Source organism: Hibiscus syriacus, unplaced genomic scaffold (genome assembly GCF_006381635.1).
Source record: "Hibiscus syriacus cultivar Baekdansim isolate YM2019G1 unplaced genomic scaffold, ASM638163v2 tig00111238_pilon, whole genome shotgun sequence".
Lineage (NCBI taxonomy): Eukaryota > Viridiplantae > Streptophyta > Magnoliopsida > Malvales > Malvaceae > Hibiscus > Hibiscus syriacus.
In genome coordinates this window covers 1040066-1051516 of record NW_024063030.1, presented here as the reverse complement: position 1 = coordinate 1051516, position 11451 = coordinate 1040066, and the positions used below count along the sequence as shown (strand labels likewise).

Below are 11451 nucleotides of genomic sequence, written 5' to 3'. Positions count from 1 at the left end.
TATAATTAATTTTGGGTAAATTCACAACTTTCTCTTTATCGCTACGGAAAAAACCCCGAAAACCCTAACTTCCTCTGGAGTAAATCAACTCTCTATCTCTCGATGAATCGACCTTTCGTATTACGTTTTATGGATTTACGCAAGAGTATCTAGGTTTTCAACGGTGTGAAATCGAGGCCTCCGACTCAGATTTAAAGGATCTGTTCTGTATATTTGCGTACATATATACATTTTTTATTGTCAGGAAAAAAAGGTATGGCGGCATCTGAGAAAGAGTTGGAGCTACAGTTAATGGAGGCTGGAAACAGGCTCGTTGAACCCCCTTCATCAGTTGATGAGCTCATCCCTCTTCTTGACGTAATCCCTAATCCCTCCTTTTACTATTGTTCCTTAATTCCGTTTCGCTCTTCGTTATATTTTTTTCGTAATCCGTTATTTGCCTGGTTTTGTTATGGTTCGTTTTCGAATTATTTTTTTGTGGTTTTCTCTATGCTCTTAAGTTAGCTGGATTTCCCCAATCGTGATATACTTTTACCTTTGTTCTTAGGGATCTTTTGCTTGGTTTTCACGTGCTTAATCGCTTAATTTTGCTTCCACTTTCACTGCTATAAGATTGAATCAGTTTAAAAGTGTTTTCTTCCAATGTATATTATTTAACTCCCTTATCTATCGTAACATTCTCTATATATCAATGTATGTTGTAGGTAATTTCCACGCATATGTTCTCGAACTTGTTGAATTACCATTATGTTCAACTTAATTGCTTTACTAGACTTTAAACTTTAGCATCTATTTTTTTTCTTTGGACGGAAATGATATGCAGTAGCTAATATTTGGATTAAATGATTTTAAGTTTTTAATTTCTTTCTAATTAAAAAATGCTCCCTAACTGCATTTAAGTGATTGTGCATGCGAAAGCGTGCATTTTCTTATACTTTGTGGCATAACAGTCTTATTTCTTCCTGAGGCAAATACCATTTCCAGCTTTAAGTTTGTGAAACACGGGGAAATGTACATAATAAATGTATCGTCATTTTTTTGGTTTAAACAATCAAGCACCCGCTATGTTTGGCAATTAATTTTTGACAGGCCAGTTAACCTTTTTTTATCAGCAACACGTGATGATGTTGAAAGTATTGCAAGTTAATATGGAAAGGATGTGCAGACATTCCTCGTAAGGAAGGATTTTGTTGGGCATCTGAGATTATGTTTTATTGAATAAAGCTTATATGTTAACTTTTATTTTTATTTTTGTTGTAAATATCTTATTTGTTTCCTTAGAGGGGCGAAGTATAGCAAATCTTGTTATTTTCCCATAGCTTTAGGAAGATCTATCCTGCCAATGTTTCATCTCAGGTAACCAAGTTATTAGAATCCACAATGAATTTTAATCTAGTAGAAGCTCAAGTCCATATTTGATACAAATGATGATAACATTGAAGAAGACTCTGGAATCATGATAATCCACACAACTCAGTTGCTATCCCCTGTTTAGAGAAAATTATGAGTATTCGTGATCTCTAGCAAGAAAACTTTGAAGTGGATGTGCAAAAAAGTCATGCTGGGGCCACTTTTTATTTTCCTTTGGTAGATTGTTTGTTTGGAATCAATGTCTCCTTTAATCATCTGTGTTTCTTAGGGTTTGACAACTAGTTTTGCATAGATGGATGCAGTAAAACCTTGCATCAGTTCTATTGTAGAATGACCCTAGGGATATAGTAATATACCGAATTGCAGTGTGTTTCCATTGTAGAATGATTGCCTGAGTTTTTAGGTACTTTGGCATTCCTGTATTTTTTTATGCTATATTCTTTTAAAACACATTTTAAATTGACAACGGTTGTTTATTCCTTTCTATCATCTATGAATATAGCAAGTTGAGAGTTTTCTTTCAAGGGTGGAACAATCACCGAGCCAATCAATGCAAAATGCACTGTCTCCGTCACTTAAAGCATTGGTTGCAGAGCACCTTTTCAGACATCCTGACGATGATGTCAAAGTTGCAGTTGCTGCTTGCATCAGTGAGATAACAAGGATAACTGCACCTGATGCTCCTTATGAAGATGACCAAATGAGGGTATTTTGAATTTATTGTTTTGGGATGTTTATGCAGACCACAATAATTTTATTATTGTTTTCCGCATTTGAAGTATTGATTGCCATTAATGGTATGCAGGAGGTGTTTCAACTGATTGTGTCATCCTTTGAGAATTTATCTGACAAGTCCAGCCGCTCATTCATTAAGAGGACCTCAATTCTTGAAACTGTTGCGAAAGTCAGATCATGTGTGGTGATGTTGGATCTTGAATGTGACGATCTTATTGTTGAGATGTTCCAGCATTTCCTTAAGGCAATAAGGTAATTTATTGATCGGATAGTTCATTTTCTCCTTGAGATTTTTTAATCTATATTTTGCTTCAGCTATTTTATACCACCTACCATATGGCTTGCAAGTTTTCAATTATTTTTTAAAAGATTATTTCTTTTGAATATTTTCTTCTCTGTTCTTTGTCTTTGTCTCTCACGGATGAATCTATGCCTTTGCTGAAGATTTTCCTTTGTTAAGTGATGAGTATGGCTGCTATGAATTTTTAGATATTGGTTTAATCTAATAAACTGCTATATAGGGTTTTTTTTATAGAAACTATAAAGGTTTTTGAATAATGAAGATTATGCCCCCTCTCGAGTGTCTGCACTTAAACCTCCCATTAAGTAGGTGCCCATGTTAGATAACACTTTTCAAGTTCTTGCTAATCAGCACAAAGTTCAAGTTATTTTTCAAGTTCTTGGTTGGTTTAGTGTTTAATATAGCTTTTTTCTCAACTTGGATTTCCCCCCATCATTCTAATGTATTCATCCAAATCTAAGGCTACTTAACTAGAGTGTATTAATATCCTGAAAAGTATAATAAAAGTGGTTTTGTATGCTATGCAGAACATATATTCTAAATTTCTGATTTCCTTGTCATTCATTTTGTTTACAGGGATTATCACCCGGAGGCTGTATTTACATCAATGGTGACTATTATGAGCCTTGTACTAGAAGAGAGTGAAGACATCCCTATGAAGCTGCTCTCCCCAATCTTAACTAGTGTAAAGAAGGATAATGAGGTCTGTTTTCCTACTAGTGGCTTGCTGCATTTCACTTTTGCAATCTTGCTTAATTCACCTAGGATTTCTAATTCCTCTCAGGAAGTTCTTCCTGTTGCTCAGAGTTTGGCTGAGAAAGTGCTCGAGAACTGTGCATCAAAGCTGCAACCGTACCTGACCCAAGCTGTAGAGAACATGGGAATTTCTTATGATGATTATAGTAGTGTACTTGCTTCTGTATGTCGAGCGACAGCCGGTGTTGTGGAACAGAATGATGCTGCCACTGGAAGACATGTGGTAATTATCTCATTTGTATCTTAACGCAATTCCATTATTACAGATTTCTTTTTGGTTGAAGGCAATTATTTACTCATTTATTCTGGTTTTGTATGATTTTCTGCTTAGCATTATTTGCAGATAGATTATATGCTCTACTCAATCATATAAGTGTCAATGCTTTCTATTTATTTTGTGTGTTCAACGCTAACTTGGTCTTTTTGTTTTTGTCCTTTTATTTTTATTTCTTTCAAACTATTCTTCAAGTCAAGACAAGTTTTTGCCTTACGCTGACACCTTAGTGACGTCTTTTATGTTTTTGGTGAACATATAGCTGATTTAGTCTAATCTTATGTTCCTTTTTATGGGTTGATTTGCTGCAGGATGATGAAAGCATACTAGTGGAGGCACCTTCAGAGAAGGCAGCCCAGGTATCGCTTTTTTTTTTTCATGAATTTATTGTCAATTGTCATTTTTTTCTGTAAGTGTGGGTTCAAGTGTTTTCCTTTTGTTTTATTGTACTCATTGGATTTTTTTATGAGAATTTAGTGCCAGAATTTTTTTTTCGTTTATAATAAATCTTCAAAATCTCAGGAGAATAAACAGATTCCTGAAGAGGCAGTTAAAACTGAACAAGTGGATCTTGCAAATGAAAAATCTCCCAAGACAGTTTTTTGTAATGGCACTATGCAAACTGCTGAAGAGGACTCATTGGCTGATTCAAATTCTGTAAAGAAGAAAGAGGGCGACCGTATTGCCAATAAGTCCAAAAAGGATAATTCAACTGTTGCCGAACCCGATATATCAAAAGCCGAGGAAGTTGTCAATTCAGATCCTAAGTTAGAGCAAAGTACCCAGGAAAAGGAGAGGGAATCTGATTTAAAGTTAAATGAACTTTCTGACAGCTCTCATGTTGATGAGAAGGCAGTTGAGGCCTTAAAAGATCATAAAAATGACAGCAAGGATGACGCTGGTTCACGTCGTGAGGTTGTATCTGTTGATGGGTTTGTATCCTCTGAAAATAGAAGAGAAACAGATGTTCCGCATTCCTCTCAAAAAGCAACTGAGGAAGAATCAACTGATGTTCCTCATTCCTCTCAAAAAGCAACTGAGAAAGAATCTACTGATGTTCCGCATTCCTCGCAAAAAGCAACTGAGGAAGAATTGACTAATGTTCCGCATTCCACAAGGGCCCCAAGGTCTAAAAGGAAAGAGAGTGTGAGCAAGGAAACTGTCTCCTCTTTTGTTGATGTCTCTAAGAAGGCACATGAAACAACTAGTGATTCAGAAGCAAAAACAAATAGACGAGGAAGGAAAAAAGTTGCTACTGTTGTTTCCAATGAGAATAATGCTCCAGTTGGTGTAGATGAAACTAAGAAAGAAAGTGACACTGCAAATGATTCAGAGGCAAAATCACTTAAGAATTCATCAAAGAAGGTAGATTCTAACAGTAACAATGCAGATGAAACTAAGAAAGAAAGTGACACTGTAAGTGATTCAGAGGCAAAATCACTGAAGAAGTCATCAAAGAAAGTCGATCTTAGTGGTGACAAGGCAGATGAATCCACTTCAAGGCAGCTGACAGATAGTAAAAGACGAGCTCGGGGAAAGGTTGTTCCAGAGAAGGATAGAACGAAAACTTCCACCAAGAATGATGAAGAGGTACTTTGTTTTTGGCTTTTAACTTGTAATTTTGCTATTCTAGTGATATTTTCTTAAAAGCTTATGATTTATTTGTTTAGCCGTTCTAGTTCCTATAACCAAGGAATCATTTGTGCTTATTATTGATTTAGGAAGTGGTTGGATCTCCAAAATCACCGAAGCCAAACAAACAAGATTCTCATATGGAGGAGACCCCTAAGGCAAATTCCAAGAGAAAGCTTACCCCAAGTAAAGAAAAAGTAATTTCTTTTGCACCTTTAAAGATCAAACTTTAGTAGTGGTGTATTTAAGTAAGGGTAGTGTCAATGGTGCTGCGATTATTCATTTTCCTTTATGTATCCGTGTTACTCGTGTCTGACCCGTATCTGGACATAAATATTGGCATATGTTCTTTCAAGGGCTGTAAATACATGGAAAATTCGAAAAAAAAATAAACATACTCCCTTCTTACACTCACACCTGAGTCTGAGTAAAATAGACCAGTGTTATAGGTGATCTTTGATGATCGTTGTGGGTTTGAACTCTCTTCCATTATTGCATCCTTGATCATTTTTCTATTTAGATGCCATTTATCTTTGCTTGCTTTCTTCGTAATTTTCAGGTTGGCTTTCTTCTGAATATTCTTTAGATCCTCATATTGCTTCTTCTGCACTCATGCTGCATTTAACCATCTGAGGTCCTTCATCTTTCAAGAGCCATTTAACATTAGTTTGATTTTTCTGTGAGGTTCCACTTTTGTGTTTCGTTGGAAACAATAATCCTGCAATGCTGTCATTACTCATTCCTAGAAACCCCAGCAAACCATGCTCTGCTGCACAACCATTACATGCAGTAAACCTTTTATTCAACTCTGTTTTGTTTGCAAAATAAAAAATTTGGAGGATATGGGCTCAAATAGATCTGTAGTAAACCTTTATTCAACTGATCAACTCTGTTCTTGAATGCTGCAATCAAAACATAGTTGAAGCAGTGATATTACAGATCATTCTTCTTGTTAAACCTTGGAGCTAATATTACATATCATTTTAATGCTGATTCTTTTCAGGCTTCTGATTCTATGGAGTATGGTGAGAATCTTGTCGGCTTGAAGGTGAAGGTCTGGTGGCCTGCAGACCGTGAGTAAGTATATATGTTTTACAATTGTTGCAGAAATGATACTCTGAAATAGAAATCATGAATTTTATTTGTTCCTATCTTGCCTTTGATATGAATGCTTGTGTGAGCAAGTATCTAATGGGTAAATTTGCTTTATATATGTGCGTTGGGTAAATTTGCTTTATATATGTGCGTTGGGTAAATTTGCTTTATATATGTGCATGGGTGGAGCCACGTCACGAACTGATATATGCGGTCCCTACGCTGTCTGTATGTCTAACTTTCTGCATAATAGTTAGTCTCAACTTCTAAGATCAATGATTTAAATTTTCTTTCTAGCCTTGAACCTTCTATCATTTTATAATCCTTTTTTACCTTGTTCTCACTCTTGAGTCTTATATTAGCTCCAAGGGGGAGAATGACATAATGTGTTCTCTTTCAAACATGGCATCTGTGCAAATAAAAGGACTGTGTAAAAAGGTGGTTGGAATCTGACGCTAATAGAATCGATGATGAAACTAAAAATCTTGGCATTGACAACCACTGGTGGCTTTACCTATCCTACACAACAAACTCTTGAAATGTAACACCTACAAAAAAATTGAAGAACAAGGATAATACAGAGCGCAATATCTGATGCCGACTATTCCACCTTTTTAATCTCGTCTGCTTGAAGTTTGTGATGGGAAACGCCACAGAATACATTACTAAATTATTTTGAATGATGCTTTTGGTGCCACGTGGTTCTTTATTTGTGACTTGTCTGGAACTTTTTCCTGGATGGTTAATTTACCTTTTAATTCTTTCTTAAAATCACATTTGTAAAACACATATTGGAGATTCTCTTTATACGAGAGCTGAATTATGACTCAATTCTCTTACTCTCTCTATTGTTGTTATTGTTTTGCAGGTTCTATGTAGGTTTTATTCATTCATTTGATCCCTCAAAAAAGAAGCACAAGGTGACATTTCAAATAAACAGAAGTTTCCTTTAATGTTTTTCCTTAGTATGTTATGTGAGTTTTCTCCTCTGACCATTAGTGCTAGTGTTAATTATTTTTTTTCCTTTTCCATTTGGTTTTAGGTGAACTATATTGATGGTGATCAAGAAATTTTAAATCTTAAGAGAGAAAAGTGGGCGGTGATTGAAGATGAGTCTGGGTCAGATGAGGTGGGCACTTTAGTTTATAGGTAATGAAATTTTATTTGTTCACGTTCTAGGTTGCTAATATACCTCACTGAAACAGGAAGGCGCAGATAATCATCCAAGTCCTGATGGTTCATCTGACATGTAGGTGATTCCTATTATGATTCTTGAATGTTAACTTTGATTGCAACACCATATTGGTTCTAGAAAGTTTGTGTATTTTGGCATTGTGCTATGAAACTTTTGCTTGGTTGGTTTCTGTAGTTCAATTTGTTTCTTTTTCCATTCTGTAACAATGTTAATTTTATCTGAATGATGAAGTTTACTTCAGTTTTAGGTATTGCATTTGGTATGACTTTGTATTTTCCTGTTGATTTCTTGGGCCTTTGGTTCATTACTGTATCGGTATCGGTCTGGTCTAATCTCCATTTCCCCTTTTTGACCATTTTCCATTATTAGGCCTCAAGGGAAGAAAGCAAAAACATCTGATCTCTTGAGCAAGAAAGCTAAGACGGATGCTTCACCAAAAAGGTTACTAGATTTTTTCAAATGGGACCCTTGATATGGCTCTTTATTTGATTTCTGAAAATCCCATTATTGTATGGTCAGGGGCGGAGGAACTTCGACTGGGAAATCCAAGGGTGCTGCCATGAAGTCTAGTCGCAAAACAAAGGATGAAGCTAAAATGGATGGGAAATCCATAGATGGGTCCAAGAGTGCGACTAAATCAGACAATGACGGTGTTGCTAAATCCAAGGATCATACCCCCAAAACTGGTATTAAATCAGTTGATATAGCTTCTAAAGTAAGTAACAAGTCCAAGAATGAGAACAGTGGTGATACACCAAAGTCTACAAAATCCAAGGATGATGGAAGTGCCACACCAAAAGCTTCCGCAAAGTTAAAGCAAGACGCTTTAAAGACAGCCAAGTCGAAGCAGGAAACCCCAAAAGTTTCCCCCCTTTCTAAGAGTAAACCTCTTAAAAGTGGTGGCAAATCCAATGCTAATGGCACTGTTAAGTCAAAATCTGATGCATCAAAGTTGAAAGAAAGTGAGAGCACGAAAGACAACTCAAGTGATTCAGCAAAAGTTGTGGGAAGTGCAAAGCGGAAAGCATCAAGTTTGTCCAAGGCACGGGGAAGTGATTCCAAGTCTGGAAAAAAGCGGCGAAGATGAGCTAAAAGTAGGGCATCAACTGCATTGTCATTGCCGAGGTTTGCTTCTTGCCGAATGTGGAACTTGGCTGAACCTCTAGTATTTTGCAGCCAGTCTTAAACGTGTGGATGGTGGGCCATGCAATTGGTATTTAACCTAGTTAGGTTTGTGGGTAGCAAATATTCGTAGTTAGTGTTTTTCTTGTTCTCATGTTATTGATGTGGGCATTAGGATTACATTGGGTTAGCCTTTTTCTCCTTGTACCAAAGTGTTGCTTCTATAGATTAACATAGTAGATTCGAGAAACTTTGTGGAAGCAGTGGTCGCGTTTCTTCGACTTACAGTAGAAATCTTTGACATTGGCGAACAACTTAACAGATTGTAAAAACCTAGAAAGTGCAAATTTTGGTACACGACCAGGTATTTTATAACCATTTAACTTTTTTAATATTTTATCGGTGTTTAAGCAAAGAGGGAACTCGAGTTCTAAGGGATAAAGTATTATTACTGGGCTGCAATCCCCGTATGCCCCCGACTTTGATGTCATGCAAGCCAAAGTGGCCTTTACCTTTGTAGTTTGATTTTGAAAGCTCAAAATCCAATATAAACAAAACATTTTGTGCGGATGTATGGTATGGAGCTTCTCAGTTTTTGGTGTATATCAAAACTTGTTTACATCCATCAAGAAGCATGCTAATAGAAACAATGCACATCTGAGCACTTTTCTCCATTTCAACTGCCATTTCTCTCCCCTTTTTCCAATTAAATAATAATAATAAAGTCGGAGGGAATTACTGAATGTACATTAAGGGCAAAGGGAGTTTTGATTAAACTCCTGATTATGCTAACCTCAGGAGAACACATTTTGCTGTTTCCTCAAGTGCTTTCTCCTTCTTCAACTGATCTTTTATGAACAAGAAACTGATAAAGACAAATTAAAGAACAATGACCTGATTCTGCCCATTAATCAAAGAAGTAACTTCATAATCCTATAGTAAGCTTGAACATCATGTAAAATGTATTCATTGAAAGGAAAATAATGAATTGTTACATGACATTGTGCTCCTTAAGTTTCATCTACATCCCCCTCTTTGTTCTTTTCTGGATAAGAAAGCAAACCTCCTGCTTTCTCCGAGCAAATGAGCAAGTAGGATTTGGTGATGACAGCAGGAAACCTTTTGCAAAATCCATAGAGAAAGATAATTATAAGAGCAGTCCAGCAACTCACTCCCCAATGTATTTCTTTCTGATTAGCCGCTTCTAACAAGTCTCACAATCTCAACTACAAGGAAACAAAGAAAACATAATGAACGGGTCATGGGAATGTGGATGACGCTTTATCTCACTGAATTATTGGGTCTTGGATGTAACCATTTCACCACCTAATTATTCTTTCTTTCAAATAAGAAATTAATGGATCAAGACCTGCATCTGTCTTCAACACATTTTATTTCTTAATTATGAACCTTCATGTTATGCTGAAGAATCACTCGCCGCATGCGCTATCACTCTTTCTATTTCACATGATATCATTTTGCTCATATTCCCTGAATTTGTTGATTCAATCATTGCGCCACTTTCTACTTAGAACTGGGGATTTTTTTGTTTCTGCCCAACAAAAACGATATCAGGAATTGCAATTTGCACGTTCTTTCTGTCTAATGAATTTTTTTTTTATAAATTCCATAAGACTTTTAGTATGACATGTGATACATAATAATATATATTATCATGAAATAAATATATCAAACAAATGAAAATGAAAATGAAGATTTTAATTTTTAATTTTATTTTTAGATTATAATATCCCAACTTAATTATTTAGTCAGCCAATTATTTGAAGACAAATAACTCGCCAATTAAAAACCTTAATCATAATTAATGTTAAACTACCAAAAGAAAAATGCATTTAAGTGACAATAATGGAATGGTAGACCAAATAAGAAATGCAACCAAACAAGTCATGCCAAATAACAAACAAAACAACTTTGATTATTGATATATCCCTCTATAAGGTAGTTTGGTGCAACCTTTTTCTCCAAAGTATATTTTTGGAAATTAATGTAATCCCCACGACTTATGGGGACCCCATACTCAAAAAGTCCTCTTGACATGGTAAGAAAAGTGGGCAATAAAATGATGATTGTCTCGCTAAAATCAATACATACTTGTTATATGATTAATATTATTCATAATTAATTAAAAACTTATTTTTTTAATAATTTAAGGTGATTATAAAATAATACTTATTTGAATATATTTTTAAAATTTATTAATGATACATACGCATCCTACATATACAAAGATTTAAACTTGAAACCTTCAAAAAGAACAATATCATCCTTCATTATCTAGGTCATTCAAAAACCAATTAATATAGTAGTTTCAAGTATACTCGTAAAGGATTTGTTCATAAAACCAAAATCTTAACTTTTGTTTATCTTTATTATTTGTATTAACATTTCATATAAATAATTTTGATTGTACATTTCAAAGTATCATAACGAGGCATGATAATTTGTAACAAGTGGTGAGAATCTTCCTATTGTTTATTAAAATTGTATATCGACACATTCAAATATAAACAATGATTGTGTTGTCTGTACCCAATAATAATATTCATTATTATTTCCAATTAAATCTTAATGATTGGGTTTAAAAAGGGGAATATGTAGTAAGAAAATCGAAAAAATATTCATTATTATATTTGATTATGGTTTTATTTTTTAACACTTTTTATTCAATTTAATTTTGTTCGTGAACTTAAAAAATTAATATTTAGTTATTTTTATTATTTTTTAAAAATTAAAAATACTATAGAGTAGTTATATATTTTGTGAAAATTCAATGCAAACAGAAAACTAATATAAGAAGCAAAAGTGTTACTATCTGAACTTATTTAGTCTTCTTTAAAGTTATTATTTTGAACAACTACATTTGTTAGTTGTGTACGTATTATTAATGATTAAAACATATTATAAATAAATATCACCTTATAATCGTCATATGTTAATAAAAAAATGCTA

At 34.6% G+C, this 11451-nt stretch overlaps 1 protein-coding gene across 1 annotated transcript; it reads left to right on the top strand.

The window, feature by feature from the left end:
• Positions 1-47: 47 nt before the first annotated feature.
• On the top strand, positions 48-8754 carry LOC120156808 (rho GTPase-activating protein gacZ-like). Its single transcript, XM_039168069.1, has 15 exons — positions 48-163; positions 245-357; positions 1874-2077; positions 2177-2358; positions 2984-3110; positions 3192-3386; positions 3749-3796; positions 3960-5027; positions 5159-5266; positions 6073-6146; positions 7033-7084; positions 7207-7293; positions 7370-7413; positions 7729-7800; positions 7879-8754. The coding sequence occupies exons 2-15, from the start codon at positions 256-258 to the stop codon at positions 8444-8446; spliced, it is 2931 nt and encodes a 976-aa protein (XP_039024000.1). The 5' UTR covers positions 48-163; positions 245-255; the 3' UTR covers positions 8447-8754.
• The last annotated feature ends 2697 nt before the right edge of the window (positions 8755-11451 follow it).

What these genes read in the sequence shown, in the direction of transcription:
- LOC120156808 (XM_039168069.1), top strand. Translation starts at nt 256, where the DNA reads ATGGCGGCATCTGAGAAAGAGTTGGAGCTACAGTTAATGGAGGCTGGA. An exon ending in CTGCCACTGGAAGACATGTG is followed by an intron (nt 3,387 to 3,748) that starts GTAATTATCTCA and finishes GATTTGCTGCAG; the next exon opens with GATGATGAAAGCATACTAGT. An exon ending in ACGGATGCTTCACCAAAAAG is followed by an intron (nt 7,801 to 7,878) that starts GTTACTAGATTT and finishes TTGTATGGTCAG; the next exon opens with GGGCGGAGGAACTTCGACTG.